This window comes from Vulpes lagopus, chromosome 17 (assembly GCF_018345385.1).
Source record: "Vulpes lagopus strain Blue_001 chromosome 17, ASM1834538v1, whole genome shotgun sequence".
Taxonomy (NCBI): domain Eukaryota; kingdom Metazoa; phylum Chordata; class Mammalia; order Carnivora; family Canidae; genus Vulpes; species Vulpes lagopus.
In genome coordinates, this window is record NC_054840.1 from 17,114,593 (window position 1) to 17,133,045 (window position 18,453).

At 39.3% G+C, this 18,453-nt stretch overlaps 1 protein-coding gene across 1 annotated transcript in view; it reads left to right on the forward strand.

Annotated features, from left to right (window-relative positions):
* The window catches only part of ATP13A4 (ATPase 13A4), a 109,050-nt gene that overhangs the window by 27,657 nt on the left and 62,940 nt on the right, over positions 1-18,453 (forward strand). Inside the window, exons 2-5 of the mRNA XM_041731856.1 lie at positions 1,995-2,168; positions 13,135-13,281; positions 17,972-18,042; positions 18,135-18,215. Coding sequence (XP_041587790.1) covers positions 1,995-2,168; positions 13,135-13,281; positions 17,972-18,042; positions 18,135-18,215 — 473 coding nt within the window. The remainder of the gene's footprint in view (positions 1-1,994; positions 2,169-13,134; positions 13,282-17,971; positions 18,043-18,134; positions 18,216-18,453) is intronic.

Consider the following 18,453-nt stretch of genomic DNA (forward strand, 5'->3'; position numbering starts at 1 on the left):
GGGTAGCAGAAAAGATAAGGAAAGGGATAGTGTGCTATTTCATAATGCATGTAGACTGCCATGAGTGTGATATTCTTCTGAAATTTTCTCAATATTCTCTCTTTTTTTTTTTTTTTTTTTTGGCTGATGGACTACTTTTTGTAGGAAGTAAGGGTGGGCAGAGTGCAGAGTAGCAAAGATGACTCCCTCTGCATTTTGAGGGAGGAGCTACTAACTGATGTAGCGTCCACAGAACTGAGAACAGGCAAGCTTTGAATGCAATACTCTGGTCTAACTAGGGGATATTCACCTGGCCTGACTGTGGTACTTCTGGTCTCCTGCTGTACCGGTGTTTTTATTAATAGTACCCAATTTAGATGACAATTTATATAGTCATTCCTCTATCTAACCCTTTTATTGCTCTAACCTTGTTTGTTCTTATCTGTTTGTGTGTCTCTCTTTCCTTTAAAGTAATGAGTTCCTTGAGGCTAGAGGCATTGTCTCATTCATCTCTGTGTCTAGCACATGTCTGCTGTTTGGTGGACATTTAGAAATTGTTTGTTAAATTGAACTGAAATCTGAGACAGAATGAAGAAGAGCCTTAGAATGGAAATGACCAGCTCAAATTATCTTCCCTGTGCTGAAGAGGTCTAGATTGGAGGTCCAATTTTGAGTTACTCATGAGCTTTATGCTTTAGAAACACATGTAATCTCTTTCAAATAAGTGAGAAGTCCTTGGAGAAGGGCTTTGAGTGCTCAATAAATGTTAGCTGCTATCATTGTTACCAATAATACTTGCTAATCATATCTATTACATATAATAACTTTATTTTCTTATTTATTTTTTACATATAATAACTTTAAATTTCAGTTTTCGTAGCTGGAAAATGAAGATAATTCATGCTCATATTGTTTTGATAATGAACATGCAGACAATTTAGAAACTATAGAGGGCTCTTATTGGATAGCCCATAAAATAATACATGGTAACAGGGAGATTTGTGCTTCTAGAATTGGCATAATTCTGACATATTACATGGGTGGCTCAACTGATGGACAATATAAAGAAACTTTTAAATATAACATTCAAAAAATGATACGTCTGGGATGTGGAGCAGAAGTTGACCTATTCCCAAGTGCAGGAACATTAAAAAAAAAAAAAGCACATGGGAAAAGATGATAGGGTAGACTCAGAGCAAGTATGGGATTTAGGATTGGGTTCCTGCTCAGTGTAAGATCAACAAAGCATTGCTTCAGGAATGATGAGGGGGCTGAACCATTCCAGGCTTGGCAGCTGGAGAACAAGAACTTGAGTTTAGAACAAAAGAGGATTCATGTAAAGAAAGACATCCTAGGTGGCAGAATTGGCCATGAGTTTATATTTATGAGTTAATGTGAACATTTAATCAAAGTCATGCCAAATGTGAACGACACCTGAGGCAGACAGTCAACACCTGCATGCATTGCTAATAAGAGGAAGATTCCCCAAAATTCGACATTAAAGCAGCCTTCAGCAAAGATCACAGAAACAATTCTGGTAATGTAATCTTTATCTGGTGAGACAGAGAAGGTGGCTGATTTAAAGTTGCATGTTCCAGGTCCCTTGTTATTCTAACAGGCAATCCTAGCAGGAGCTGAACTATTGACACAAGGAATTCTTAGATCTAAAAAGTGCCATTAAACCAAAGGGTAGAATTTCAAGTCTACTTCTGGGAAAATGGCTAGATGATAGTAGAAGTAACAGCACCAGCAGCATGAGCAGCAGCTGTGACAAACACATGTGTAGCACTTGTACATAGCAACTCATTTAATTTTTACTGAATTTCCCAGTTTGATTGCAATGTCCAGGAGGCCTGAGATTATATGGTACTTTGTCAGGGATCCTTCTCCCCCTTCTCAGTCTCTCCTCAACTTCTTCAATCTCTATCCCCAGTTTTATCACCCAAATTCCAGTTGGTTCAAATGCTATTTATTGTGCTTAACCAATATTTGCGGTCATTTTGGTTCTTCCCCAGGAGATATTTGGCTACCGGACTCAAGGCTGCCGGAAAACTCTCTGTCTTGCTGGATCCATCTTCTCCTTTGGGATCCTCCCTTTGGTGTTTTACTGGAGACCCGCTTGGCACGTGTGGGCAAATTGTGTGCCGTGTTCCTTGCAAGAGGCAGACGTCGTGTTGCTGAAGACAACAGTAAGTGTGTACCTGGCTTTTACCTGGTGGCCCTTTATCCTGGGCATCTCATTACAGGATGGCAGTGGGAGATGTGCACCTGGCAAGTTCCATCACAGCCTTGCATTTATTTACCAAGAACTCAATAATTTCTCTATGATAGTATTTCAGAAGAAGACCTACTTCACTGGATATTCCTTTTAAACTTGTGAGTCTTATGGATATTAGGGCTGAAACAACAATAGGAGTAGCTAAAAGTAATGGGTAATGTGAAATAGTTAAGTCAGGCTACTAGCTACAAAATTTGCATGGATGCTTCCCCTCATGTCCTGATGTATCACACCTACCCCATTTCCCCTGGAGCAACTCTGCAGGAAGAGATTGGGAGAGGTAGGAAGGAGATGGGGAGTACCCCTCTGAGGAGGATGTGGTCTTCTGTCGATTTGAGAGAGCCACGGTCTTTGAGGGAGTGTGTTGCATCCTGCAGATAGGCTAGAGTTAAAAAAAAAAGCAGCCACCTTTTTCTGAGCTCATTGTCTCTCTCTGCTAATACCAGGTACAGGTGTTAGGTGAGTTTCCATGAATTTGCTCAGCTAACACTACCTCCTAACATTCATTACACTTAAGCAACGTCTGTCGTTCATGTTTATGCTGGACTGTCAGCTCCACAAGGGAAGGAATTATTTCTCACTTGCTAATTGCCACATCCCTAGTTCCTGTGTGCTGTAGGGATTCCATAATATGTGGTGGCTGACAGGCTGAGGTGGATATTCCTATTGATGGAAGTCAAAGTACAGTCTTACAAAAAGAACCTTCTCTGGCTGACTAACAACACATCAGCCCAAATGACTCAGAATGACAACCACATTTTGATAAATCAACCTCTGCTGGGCTCTTAGCTTATTTTTATATATAGTAATCTCTCTAAATAAACACACTATTTAATACAGCAAGAGGAGATGTAAGCAACAGTCTTATAACCATGACCCTGGAGGAACCTCCTTCCAAGTTCTACTATTGTTCTCAGGGGGCAATGCTCTTGCTGTAGCAGAAATAACTTCAGGAACAGAAAAGCTTTTCTGCCTTTCAGAGTGTACCACCAGACTCTTTGGATCTGAGAATGGTTGGCTGGCCAAATTGTACTCTTTGAGATTGCTGGCAGAGTCAAGGCACAAATCGGAATAGGAAGAAATGAGCAAGAAAATGGCAAGGGAAGGGAGGACAGTGAGAAAACTGGAGGGTAGTGGATAAAGGGAAAGTGAAGAGGGAGAAAAGAGAAAGAAACATCCAGTAAGAGAAATAAACAAGTTGTCACCAACAGGGAATGAATGTGCAGTTTGGGATTCGGAGTCAAGAGGTTTGACTCCTGGTCCTAGCACCCCAAGTATGTTACACCTCAGGAGTGTTACCCAACCTTTCAGGACTCTGTTTGGAAAATAAGCTAGAAAAAGCATTCATTCTTGCTTGCATTGATGTGAGAATGAAGTGAGGTTTTGTATATGAAAGCCCTTTGCAAACTGTAAAATACATGATCAAAGACCATTTTGAGTGTGTGTGTGTGTGTGTGTGTGTGTGTGTGTATTATTGCTGAAGCAGCTCAGAGAACTTGCTATATAAAAGAGGCTGTTATACAAAAGAACCTGCTATAGACTAAATGCACCACATATAATTGTTTGATTGTCTGGATACTGTGTCCTCCCGTTTTTAGTCAGGAGCATCCCTTCCAGGATGGGAGACATAGGGAAGAGGTCCAGTGCCTGTGAATCCCCAGTACCCATTCATCATCCATGCTCAAACAATCATCTCTCCTGGTTGCATGTGGTCAGCTTTGCAACCAGATACATATTGGAAAAATTTTAAGAAGACTGGTGCCTTAGGGTTCTGTGTTCCATCCTCCTCCTCTTTCTTTGTCTCTTTCAAAGCCGATTAAGCCCCGCTCCCATTTCACTGCCCTCCACAACTAATCAGAGCAGCCTAAACCATCCTCAATCTTTCCTTTTTCATCTTGATTTCAACTTTAATTTTTAATTACCTCCTCTTATGTGTCATTTTAAATGGATTTGCTATGCCAGAGACTCTCCAAATAAATGAGGTCCTAAATTAGTCTTTATGTAATTAGACAAGAACTCAATTATATCAAACATTCTTACTATATGAACCTTAGATAGAAATAAGCTTTGGGCACCAATAGCTTAAGAATCTGAGGCTAGGTTATTTGCATTAAATGACACCTTAAAAATTTTTTATTTGAATTGTATTATAATAGCTGGACTATAAGAATTTCCCATTAAGGCTAAAAAGACTCTTACCTGAAAATGTGTTGTATATCTATTTTTCATGTTATAAAAAAATCAGTACTTGGTATTTATCATCAATCTCACACTGGTAAGATTATGGATCATTATCGCAGATACTGATTAGGTAGTCATTTCTTAACATTAAAAAGGGGGGGGTGCCATGATGTACTAACTAAAAGTCTTTAGCACTCCGTTTATTTTCAGTTCCCCATCTCTTATTAAGCACTTCTAAGAGTGGGATTTTTCCAAAATATAAGAGTAACTACACTTCTATTTTATAATTTTAAAAGTGGCATTTTATTCATTATTCATCTACTTTTGAATTTTAACTGATATCTGTAGGGTGGCCACATTTCTATGCAAATTACATGATTTACATTCATTGGTGTTTTGAATTCAGATGCTCCTGATGATTTCCATAGTTTTCATCTTTATTATAATTACAGATGTGTTTTTTTTTTCCTTCCCTGTCATATGTCATGTTGTCAAAGACCCATGATGTGCAGAGGAGGATGTGAGGATTGGTTAGTAGGCTGAGTCAGGGTGTTTCATTTCAATGTTTCCGTGGGGAGCATTTCCCCTCAGTTTCACCTAAAGGTGTCAATGCTTGGGGCTTTAGTTTAAAAACTCAGAAATTCTGCAAATCAGCCATGCAGATGGCATCCAGAGTCCACTAGCTGCCCTGGATGCTCTTCAGCCACCGGGGTTTGTATTCACGTGTCTGGATTTCTGACTTATCTCTCCCTTCTCCTCTGCAGCCTGGTCTCTCTAAGCCCCAGGTGCCTCACATCAACACCATTTCCTAAGGGAGCTAGACAGGTTTTGTCTGTGCTTTTACTCATAGCATTTCTTCTGCTATTCTTTGTCCTCTTCATTCATTCAGTTATTTATTCATTCATTTAATACTTCCTGAGCACCAATCACATACAAGACATTGTTATAGGTGCTGGGAATATAGCTGTAACCAAAACAGATGGAAATCTCTGTCCAGTAGAATGATATTCTGGTGAGGAATCAGCTCATACGTGTATGCGCGTGCGTTCACACACACACGTATACGCACATACACATTTTCTATAGAGTGAATATAGAAAGGAGGTGTTCTACTTCTATTTATGAAAGCCTACTCATCCCTCAGCCATCTACCTCCTTCTCCATTGATGATCCATTCTCTGACTCAATTTTGGGGGAATTAATTACCTTCCTTCATTCTCTTTTGGCTCCACATTTTCACTCCTGACTACTATAATGCTTTTTGCAATCTGCCTTGTATTAAAATGCTATTCATTTCATATTTTATAAAACAGCATCTCATTGACTATTTCATATAATTCTCATAACACCCCTGGAAAAAGGGCATCATCACCTGTCTCTATTTTACAGATGAGGATACAGATTATATCTTTGCAGTCTAGTAAACCTAGTAAATGTCACCCAGGCTTTTCCTCTCCCTCTTTCTCTCCTTCCCCCCCTTCATAAATTGATAAGCACAGGTTGTGTGCCAGCCATAGTGGTAGCTCATGGGCAGAGGGTAGAGTATAACAGTAGTAAAATCAGGGTTCTTTTTTTTTAAAAGATTTATTTATTTATTTACTTATTTATTTATGATAGACATAGAGAGAGAGAGAGGCAGAGACACAGGAGGAGGGAGAAGCAGGCTCCATGCCGGGAGCCCGACGTGGGACTCGATCCCGGGACTCCAGGATTGCGCCCTAGGCCAAAGGCAGGCGCTAAACCTCTGAGCCACCCAGGGATCCCCCACAATCAGGGTTTTTGACCTCATGAAGTTCATTAGATCATTACACAAATAAATGTGAACATCCAACTGCTATAAGTGCTACTTAGGAAAGGTTCATGGTTATAATAGGATTGTAAAATAGGGCTTTGACTAAGTCAAGAAAGTCTTTCTTGAGCTCTAAAGAATGATGGGTCAAAAGGTGATGATGGCTGGTGGGAAGGAGCACATGGGAAACGGTCCAGGAAAAGGAAATAGTGTAGACAAAGAACTTGCACCTGTCTTCTGATGCTCTAAATCTAGAGTTTTTTCCCACTATGCTTCATTCCTTTTTTATAGTTTTTTTCTTTTATTAGATTATAGGGTTTTTGAAAACAGTAACTATAGCTTATTTCATTCTTTTTTGTGACTGAATAATATTCAAATGCATGTGTGTGTGTGTGTGTGTGTGTGTGTGTCCCATCTTCCTTATCCATTCATTTATCAATGGACCCTTGGGCTGCTTCCATAGTTTGGCAACTGTAAATAAAGCTTCAATAAACATAGAGGTACATATATCCTTTCAAATTTGTGTTTTTGTATTTTCTGGTAAGTATTCAGTAGTCTAATTACTGGATCATAGAGTAGTTTTATTTTAAACTTTTGAGGAACCTCTATACTGTTTTCCTCAGTGGCTGCACCAGTTTGCATTCCCACCAACAGTGTATGAAGGTTCCTTTTTCTCCACATTCTCACTAACACTTGTTTCTTATGTTTTTGATTTTAGCCATTCTGATATGTGTGAAGTGATATCTCATTATAGTTACGATTTGCATTCCCAGATGATGAGTGATGTTGAGCATCTTTTCATGTGTCTATTGGCCATCTGTATGTCTTCTTTGGAAAAATGTCTGATCGTGTCTTCTGCCCATTTTTAAATTGGATTATTTGGTTTTTGAGCATTGAATTTACCAATTCTTTATGTATTTTGGGTACTAACCCTTTATCAGATATGTTACTTGCAAATATCTTTTCCCATTCACTAGGTTGCCTTTCAGTTTTGTTGATTATTTCCTTCACTGTGCGAAGCTTTTTATTTCAATGCAGTCCTAATAGTTTATTTTTGCTTTTATTTCTCTTGCCTCAGGAGACAAATCTAGTAAAAATGTTGCTATGGCTGATGTCAGAGAAATTGCTGCTTGTGCATTCTTCTAGGATTTTTATGGTTTTAGGTCTCACATTTAGGCCATTGATCCATTTTGAATTTATTTTTGTGTCTGGTGTGAGAAAGAGGTCCAGTTTCATTCTTTGCATGTAGCTGTCCATTTTCCTAACACTATTTGTTGAAGATATTGTTTTTTTTCTCATTGCATATTCTTTCCTCCTTTGTCAAAGATTAATTGACCATATAATTGTTAGTTTATTTCTGGGTTTTCTATTCTGTTCCATTGATCTTTGTGTCTATTTTTGTGCCCATACCATACAGTTGTGATTACTAACACAGGGCCATTTGTAATGTGATTTATATTCTGTGAGATGTTTGCATGTATGTTGCCTCATTTAGTCTTTTCTGATACAGATTTTTTTCCCCCATTTTACAGATAGAAGCATAGAGAGTTCAAAGAAGAGTTCAGGGTCCCATAGCTGTCAGTGAAAGAAAAGCTTCTATCAAGAGCTGAACTGGAGTGGGAACAGGAGATCTTATTGTCCCCTGGCCAGCAAGCAGACTCCACTGAGGCAATAGTGTGAAACTGTGGAAGAGTAGAGTCTGGAACCTAAGTGCCTTGATTTCATTCCCTGTGTTACTCTTGACCTACTTTGAGTAATGCATTAGCTCACACTGCCATAATAGCATACCACAAACTGGGTGCCTTAAACAACAGAAAGTTATTTTCTCACAGTTCTAGAAGCTAGGGGTTCAAGATCAAAGTGTTGGTAGGATTGGTTTCTGGGGAGATCTTTCTTCTTGTCTTGCAAATGGCCAGCTACCCTCTCTCTGTGTTCACATGGGAGAGGGACAGGTTTGGTTCTTCCTCTTCTGATAAGGGCACCAACCCTATTGGATTAGGACATCACTCTTATGACTCCCTTAATCTTAATTACTTCCTGAAGGCCCTATCTACAAATGCAGTCATACTGGGGGATGGGGTTCAATTGACTCATTGTCTAAAATATCTGGAAATGCAGTGCTCAGTAAGAAGTAACAAATAAAAAGTCTAAATTGGTTTTACAAAGTGTGTAGTAACCAAGAACCATGGAATGACTACATGCCAGGCACAGATTTCACCAAAGCACCTTACACCTACAGTCTCATTTGTTTCTCATGACAATGTGGCAGATATGACTGTTAGCCCCACTTAACACAAGAAGAAGAGGAAGCGGAGGGTGACTGGAGAGTGGGTAAATAACTTGCCTGTTATAAATTGAGTTCATCTCCAGATATTTCAGGCAATGAGCCAGCTAACTCACTACCCATTCTTCCCTCAGAAAATGTTCATAAAAAAAATATTCAATCTCTCCAAAAATATATGCTGAATTGTTCAGGATTTCCATTCCCACCCTCAAACATAGATAAAGCCTTTGCTTTGTCATATAACTTTCCTGCTTTGTCCACTCTCTCTACCACCACATCCACTGCCCCTCCCCCATGCCTTTTTTTTGGTCAACATATCCCAAGAGTGCTGAGACAATAATTAGGGTGAGATTTATTCAATGTTTAGAACTTTATTTCTTTATTTTATAACTAAATACTACATTTTAGCCAATGTCAACTTTTTTCCAGCTAAGCAACTTTGGGAATATGAGGTCAAGGCATCAAGAGTATCAGTGGGTATAATCAGGAGGGGGAAATGAAAGAAAAAAGTGATAATTAAATATAGAAAGAATAGTATTTTGCCAAAGTAAAAGGTCTATAAAGGCAGCACAGCACTTTAGAAAGAACCTGAGAAATATAAGTTATTACTTTATCCATAAATCTCTAAGTACTTCTTAGGAAGAGTTCATGCTTTTTGCATTGCAATTGTATCCATCTCCAAGTGAAAAGTACTGACCTCCTGATATCTCTTTGGAGCTTTGCAATGGGTTACTCTTCTTAAGACAAGCTCGGAAGTACATTTTGTGTTAGCAAACTCCTACACAAGGAGGTAAGCCACAGCATTGGCATGAACTTAAAATGACCATTATACTACTTTAAAATTCTAACAGATAAGATGTGTATTACAAAAAGTTGTACAAAGATAAGCAAGGTCACCCACTTTGCGCAAATGTAAAAGTTAGCCTGGCATTTCAAACTTCAGAAATTGCAAGGCCCCAGGAAATATAAAATGCCCAGGTTTCCCCCACCCCTACCCTTCTGTCCAGGTCAAGCAAAGGTCCCCTGTGCACATTCAGTTCTTTGAAATGCACTCTTGAATTATTTTAAATTCTACTTTAAGAATTCAGGGACTGATCTGGTTAATTCTCTTGCTAAAAAAAGTGGTAAAGCCTGCTCAGTGAGACTTGAGGTGTTAAAAGTCTGGATTTGCCCAGCAAACAGTTTGGATTATTTGCATTACAAAGCAGTTATTTAAAGTGGTAGTTCCTCTGGTGCACTTAAGTCTCTTATGGATCATTAACTGCTTGAGAGAGCTGGGAAACAGAGTGAAGTGGGATAGCCATTTCCAGGTAAAACTGCTTCTTTTTCCAAAAAGAAAAATAAATCGAAAGACTCTCAGAGACTCTCACATTTCCTCAAAGGTAAAGTGAGTTCTTATTTACAGAAAGCTCTCAGGAACAACATGTTGAAAATGAGGCACAGAGCCGTAGGCCAATGAGCATTTGTTGTACTCAGCTACAGGCCAGACCTTAGACCAGGTGCATTATGTATTATTGCATGTAATCCTTCAAGCATACATGAAATGTGGTATTCTCATCCCTACTTCAAGATGCAGAAAATTAGGCTCAGAGACTTACAAGGATTTTCAAGAAGGTTCAGAACCAAGGTCTGCTAAGGAAGGGGCCTGTGCTTTTTCCATGTTGGACAATATCAAACCAAAAGCTGGGAGAAGGTGATGATGTAATACAGAGTGACTATCTCACACTGACACACTTCTCCATCCATTTCTTTGCTTGCTTTTTTTTTCTTAAAAAGTTGGGTAAATTTCTTTAAAAATATGAATGATTTTACAGTGTTTAACACAGCAATAAATAATAGAAAAGTCAGTGTTATTACCTACTCTAAGAAAAATGGTTATCTCACTACGGTATCTTAACCCATAGAATTATAGTTTGTGTTATATCGATTGCCTGGATAGCTCAGTTGGTTATGTGTCAGACACTGGACACTTGATTCTAGTTTCGGTCATAATCTCAGGTAGTGAGATTGAGCCTGGAGTGGGGTTCCCTCTGCCTTGCCCTGCTTGTGTGTGTGTGCACTCTCTCTCTGTCTCTCAAAAAAAAAAGGAATTATACTTTTCATTATATAGAATTATGGGTTATAGAGCTTGGAGGGTAGAGGGGATGGTAAGAAATAAAGTTAAAGGCAAATATATCCAAACACCTTTGATTTAATTATAATACGGCTTATATAATAAGATGGAGGCATATAGATGAATTTTGGTCTCATATGTACCTAGACTAAGGCATTCAGTTGTTACATTGGATTAACACTGACCTGGGGGAGCTTGGAAGCTCCAGTGTTCTACTTTGCCATTCCATTTTTAGACATTATAGTCTAGAGGTCTGTTTGCTGTCACACAGGGCCAAAGGGTAACAGCTTGGTTTTGGAAATCAGATTCTCTGATGCCAAAAGAGCAGAGATTATGAGAAACTGGATGCTATTTGTTATATGGTGCAGATTTCAGGGTAATTGTCATCCTACATGAGCCACAGAAACCATGGGCAATGTTGAAACAAAGAGAAAGGAGCCAAGATTTGGAGTGAGAAGACCTGGCTTTAAGTCTTGGTCCTGTCTTTGCTACCTGTACCAGACTGGTCTGGTCTGAGCCTTGTTGTTGGAGCACCTGGAACAGAAGTGCTAAATAAATTTTAACACTTTTTATTATTATTAGATATTCAAACAAAATCCCCTTACAGCAACACTGCCTTTGAAGTGGTCAAAGACAAAGCTATATGATGCTAAACTATGTCAATGTCAAGATATGTCCTATGGAATTGTTGCCTGTCCCACAGTACCTAAAAGATGTCCCCCAGTTCAGTGGCTCAGCCATTAGAAATTTAGCCATCTTCAGTCATTTTTAGGCCCTGAAGGTAACACCATCCAAATCTGGTTTAATTTGATTTAGATAAATATCTTTTTTTTAAATGAGGATAACAGCCAAGTCTATTGGTTTTTAGAATTAATCCATTAACTTTCAAATTTCTGTTTTTACCCTTCCTTTCTTCTCCTGTCCCCACCCTTTTCATCTCTTCCCTCCTCTTCCCCCTTTTCCTCCACACACCCTTTGCTTTGCTTTCTTCTCTTCTCCCACCCCCACCCTACCTCTCTGTCTCTATCTGTCTCTCAGAAGCTGTGTTAGGTCTGGCTGAGCACAGATACCCATCAGATGCAGTCCCTACCCACAGTGCAAGAAGAGTGATAAGGTTGGACAGGTAAAGGGGAATGCAGCAAGGCAGAATGTGGTAAACATTTCAAGTACCCTGATGATTTAGGGGAAAGATCACCAAGAGAAATTTGAAAGGCTCTTATGACGTGAACTTTGAGCTGACCCCTAAGAGATGGTTAGAGTCTAGCCATATGAAGGCTTAAAGAGAATAGAGAAGGACGTGTATTGCAAGGTAAGGAAGCCAAAAGAGCAAAGCCATGAAGGTGGGCTTCTCTTGAGGAGAATCAATGCAAGAGATTAGCTCCAACAACGAGTGTATCTTCTCTTCTCTGTCCTTTTGCAGCATCAGCTCGGACACTCTTCCCAGCAAACGTGGGTTTGGTGGAGACAATTCCCGGCTCTGACCTGCATTCCTTAGACAACAAATTGTTTCCCAGGGTGGACTTCCCTTGCCATCCTTCCTAGCTACTGAGGTGTTCCAGTCATCCTAGTGGATTTTACACATAGCATTTACCCATTCAAATAATAATCACAGTTATTGCCATGTCTGTCTCTGAGGTACCATTGTAGTACCTGTTACTTAATCCAGTTCTACTCGCTCTGGTTTTATTCTATGATGAAGTCAGCAGTGAACTTCAAGGGAAGCAGCTTCAGTTAGGCTTATGCAAAAAGGTACCTCCTTCAATCCTAGTCATGCTAACCTTTGGACAGTCACCTCTGGGCACCTGCAGTCCATCCATTCATTCTGTCAAACATCCATTCATTCTGTCTCACTGGGCAGGTCACAGTTTTTCCACATGGATGAGGATATAAGGGACAATAAAACATGGTTTCTATCTTCCAGATGGTCTGGATGAACTAAGAGAATGCAAGGCAGAAAGTGATTTGGAGCACAAGAGAGGGTGGTTAGGATCTTTGGGAGTCAGTACAATGATAGACCCTACCCCCCACCCCAGCAAGATGGTGTTATAGGGGTTGTCCCAGAAGAGGTAGAATTGAGGTTAAGCCTGGAAACACTGGGATGGTTTGATTGATCTGGTTTCCCCATCCTCAGAGACCAGCAGAAACCTTTTGGAGTGCTTATCTGTTTGCCTTTTTTTTTTTTTCTGTGAAATGTTGCATCTGGCTGTGGCCTCATAGCTTGGAGGATACTGGGGATAACTAGCTCTTTTCTGAGACTCTACCTCCCTACCCTTGAGTTTTATTATATGTGCCATTATCTCATATTCACACCCAGATTCCTCAGTAAATGATGACAAGCTTTTTCCCTCAAGGCTTTTTATCTACTAGTTTTCAAGGGCATGTAATTTTGTGTAGAAGGTTTATTAACTTCATGAGTTTATAGGATTACGTTACTATGATGTATCCTAGGTTGAATTTTTGCCCAATGACTTCTTTTAACTTCATGGAGGTTTTGGTGTCTATTTCCTTAGGATGAATTCCAAAATTACTCATGGAAAAAGATAATGTGGATCTACCTGTCATCATTAAACGGCGCATCTGGTGTCACTCCTGACCACCCTCTCATTACAGATGAGGAGTACGTCATAAATAGGGCCATCAGAAAGCCAGACCTAAAGGTAAGTAAGTTGTGGTAACTGCTGATGCTAGAGAAATGTAATCTTTTTCCCAAAAAATATAAGTTTAGATCCTTCACCATGCCAATCCTCAACAGTATGCAGAGAACATTATAAAGAATGTGTACTTTGGAGTTAGAACTAAGTTCAAATCTTAGCTTCATCTTTCTAAACTGTATAGCCTTGAATCCATTACTAAACTCTATTGAGCCTCTTTCCTCATATATAAAATTATCATGATAACGCCTACCTCCAATGTTCGTTAATGACATTCAGTAAGTTAAGGAATACAAAGATCAATATGGTACCAGGCACATAGCAAATGCTCAGTACACATTAACGCTTTGTAGCGTCAGGTCCCATATGATAATTTGTGAAATAGGGTTTCTCTTACTGTAGAGGTAGTCACCCAGAAACATCCCAGGGGTTTTGCTTATGTCTGCAAAATGATCTTATTTTGAGTTCTGTCATTCAAATGTATTTGGGTTACTCCTTCTTCTCCATATTAAATTAGTACTACTTAGATTATGACTAGGTAACATTCATATTAAAAGCATTTTATAAGACAGACTGTTTTTTCTTAAATTTATGTATGCGTAGACAGCTGTTCAGTTTTATGAGCTCAAGGTCAGTTTTTAAAAATAATAAAAGTCAATTACAGAGCAGTTTATTGTCCATTGTTATCATCCAATTGCCTTAACTACCAAAAATAAAAGAGGTCAAACACCTTCAACTAACAGATTGCATAATCTGTCACATGGTTATTCACCTGGAAAAGTAGGCATCCCAAATTGATCTTATGGACCTGACCTCGGATTATTATTGACCTCCAGGTTCTTTAATTGCATCAAGCAAATAAGTAGACAATGAGATGAAGAAATGGTCAAATAAACAAAATGTAAAGAAGGTCAGAGGTCTTGAAATGGAAACTCTGGCACCAGGCTTGATATCTTCATTTACCACATATGGCTTAGAGAGTTTGCCTCTCTGAGCCTTGAACTTCTTATTTATAAAATGAGAGCAATAACTCCTTCTGTGCCTGTTTCTCAGGCCATTGTAAACTTAAGATGAGAAGGTAGATATTAAGGTGATTTGTGAACTGTGTGAGTTACATTCATAAAGGACAGAAACTTCATTGAAATTAGAGGAGGTGCCACAGGCTCAGCCATGATAATACTGATGGTGACAGTCAGAAGAGCAACAGTACCAACATGACAACCATTTGGGCCTTTCGGGGAGAGTTTGGAGACATGCTGCAAGGAGCTCTGTCAGGTTTACAGACGCAGGCTAAGAGGAGACTTTAAGGATCATCATGGGATATCATGCAAAACTAAATCCCAGTGCTTAACCTGTTAAACAGGACACTCACAATGTGTTCCAACAAGAAATGAGGAACAGGAACCCTGGGCAGGGGCAAGCTTCCTGGTTCTGAGCAGAAAGATGAGTCACCCCACAGCATACCCTTGATGTCCTAATTACTATTTCCTGGTATGAAGTTCCAGGAAATGTGCAAGTAAACTCGGCCCCCGACCCTGCAAATTTTGTGCTTAATATTCTCTTACCAGTATCCAGAGCCTCTGAAGGGTATGAGGGAGGCAGAGCAACTCCAGGCTGAGATGGTTCTTGCTAGGAAAATGTAAGGATATTTGAAAGGTGTATGATGGGGTCATTCTTCTCACTCTGTGAGGAACGGCCTCAGGAAATTATCAGGAGATAATAGAACTTTCTATTTTCTGGCCTGAGGTAAAATTTACCGGCCACCTCTTATTCCCCATCATTGCTGCCTTCACCTGCTGATGTTCTGTGTCTATTATGTTTTATAAGCTTCTCAGTCTCAGTCTGTGCTTTCATGTCCTTTGGATTTAGGTTCCCTCATGGAGCAGGGGCCTCATTTTCTCCCACAGCTTGTCCTTTAAAAATGTTCTAACTTAGATTTTTGAACCTATGGAATTAAAAAGGGGGCAACCCTCACTTTATACAGCTTGAAACCTGCCAACAATGGGATTATCCAGACCTTCTGAGACTGGTATGAACATCATGACCCTTGAGAGATTGGACTTTGGGAGCCAGATGGGTTTGAGTTCAGATTCAACCCCTGCTTCTTAATAAGTGTGATAGTGGGCAAATGATTAAATCAAAATGAACTTCAAGGATGAAGTGAAGGTGAAAGTAACCTCTGTCCTGCCAGAAGATGATGAAAAAGACTAGAGACCAGAGAGAATGTATAAAAAGCCCCCAGGTACTCAACAGGCAGTAGCTATGAGTACAGTCCAGCTCTGCTTGCAGAACTGCAGGGACTGAACAGGGATGGCAGGTGTAAGGCAAGAAGCGTGAGGTCCCTACATGGGCCATGTCTACCTTCATACCCTCTTTCCTTCCTTCAACTTGAAGCTTGTGAAGAAAGAATCACTCCCAGCAGCGGTGCACTTCCAATTTTATACATTGAAAATAAATTGGAAAATAGGATTTATTTTTTTGAAGTTATTTTGCAACCTATCTTGCTGAAATAAATCAATTCTGTAAAATAAAACATCTAGCATTTAACACTCTTACCAGGTAACTATGTATATATGTATATGTGCACGTGCACCTGTGTGTACGTATATCTTTATTGAAAAATGTTAAGCTTCATTTAGTGTAACTCAGATCTTGACGCTTAGGAATTTAACCTTTATTTGTAGTTGTACAAAGCATTCATTCACTTATTTATTAAAAAAATGTATCGAATATTTACTGATGTTTCAGCTATATGCTCTTTCCAGGTCTAGAATTGAACGATTATGTGGACCATACTATCTATGGGTATAGATACATACTCGGAAAAACTGCAGTGGAAATTAGAGATGACCTGCTCAGTTGCCTCAGTTTATTCATAGGGAAACTAAGGTATAGAGAAATTTACTCAAATTTCTCAAGGACACAATTATCAGAGTAGCTATAAAAGGAAAAACACTGTTTCTTAATTTTGACTGTACATTTGAACTGAGGAAAATTTAAGAATATTTATGGCCAGGTTGCACCCTTGACAAATAAAATCAGAATCTCTTGGGAGTTGGACCTAGGCATTAGTATTTTTTTTTAAGATTTTATTTATTTATTCATAGAGAAACAGAGAGAGAGAGAAGCAGAAACACAGGCAGAGGGAGAAGAAGGCTCCATGCAGAGAGCCTGACGTGGGACTCGATCCAGGGTCTCCAGGATCACATCTTGGACGCTCAACCTCTGCACCACCGGGGCTGCCTGACCTTAGTATTTTTTAAAGCTTCACAATTAATTCCAATGGACAAAATGAGATTATAACCGTTGCTCCATAACAGTATGACAGTCTTGCTGTATTTCCTTGTGCTTAGTTGATAACCAGTTAATGGAGATTCAGATTTGTATATAAAATTGCTTAAAGAAACCAGAAACAATGGGGATCCCTGGGTGGCTCAGCGGTTTGGCGCCTGCCTTTGGCCCAGGGCGCGATCCTGGAGTCCCGGGATCGAGTCCCACGTCAGGCTCCCGGCATGGAGCCTGCTTCTCCCTCCTCCTTTGTCTCTGCCTCTCTCTCTCTCTCTATGTCTATCATACATAAATAAATAAATCTTAAAAAAAAAAAAAAAAAAGAAACCAGAAACAAGAATGCAGAGTTGCCATTACCCTTAATCCTACCTTTTCTTTTCACTGCCCACACCCTCAGACCCTCACTTCCTGGAGCACATTTTCTTGCAATAGCCTCCTCACTGTTTTCTAGACCCTGCTGCCTGCCTAATCTTTGTCATTGTGTCTTCTATAGTTTTCTCTGCAAATCCATTGCCTACAAGAAAAAGTCCTAGATACCTCATCCTAGCATTTAAGGCTGTACACTCTGATCTTTATTTATCTTTCCAGCCTCATTCTCAGTCTGCAGTCAAAATACCCACTCATTTGCCCCTCCCCACAACTAACTTGTGGCACAACTAACTTGTGCATAATCTCTTTAAAATGCCATTTTCCCTTCTCATCTGAGCAAAAGTCTTCCAACCGTTCAAGGCCACAGCTCAGATATCATCTCCTTTATGATGCCTTCGGTTATCTGCCCTCTCTCTATTTTAATACTGTAAATTTTACTTTATTATATTTCTCTTTGACACATATATGCTTGGCTGTATCTGTATGGTATAGTTTTCTCTCTTTTTAAAAAGATATTTGTTTATTTATTTATTTATTTATTTATTTATTTATTTATTTATTTATTTATGAGAGTGAGAGACAACATGAGCACTAGTGGGAGGGGCAGAAGGAAAGGGAAAGAAAATCTCAAGCAGACTCCACACTCAGCATAGAGCTCAATTCGGGGCTCCATCTCACAACCCTGAGATCAGGGCCCTGAGATCAGAACCTGAGCTGAAAACAAGAGTTGACCGCTTAACACTTTCTTCCCTTCTTCCCTCAAATAGTGGAATGCTGAAACTGAGTTTTATTCATATGTTTATCCAAGTAGTAGACCTATGATATATGTTAACTGAAGTTACACTTCTAATAAAGAGTGCCATTTGTGTATTAGGGAAGGTTGGGGTAATTTAGGGAAGGATAATCGTAATAAGTATTTTAGGGCTCTTTGCTTCTTTGCTTGTCTTTGCTTCTTCCACGGATACTTCTTTAGGCACTAAACTTCTATGTATTTACTGATCATTATACTAGAGACTTTCTTGGTACTTTTCTTTTGCAGGTAAGATGCATAAAAGTGCAGAAAATAAGATATGTTTGGAACAACTTAGAAGGACAGTTCCAAAAAATTGGGTAAGTTGTTTTGGCAGTTTCATCAAAAAGAGAGAAATTTATCTCAAAAAACATTATTTCTAAATATGTCTTTCTCATTATTATTATTTCAGGTGTTTGGAAGACTGGCTCAGTTCTACCAAGATACACCTAAAATTTGGATCAGGTCTAACAAAAGAAGAACAAGAGATTAGGTACTATACCTACTGTTATCTATATCAGCTCAAAAGGACAGTTGCCATTAGCCAAACAGAGAGCCAGTCAATATCAGGAAACCTTGTAATGCTCTGTTCAGTATTGTTAAATGCATGTACATACATTATCTCACTTCATCAGGGCAGCCTTGTGGGGGAGGTAGAAAAAATATCCTTATCATCCCAATATAATGCATGAGGCTCACAGAGGTTTAATGGCTTGAACGAGGTCACACAG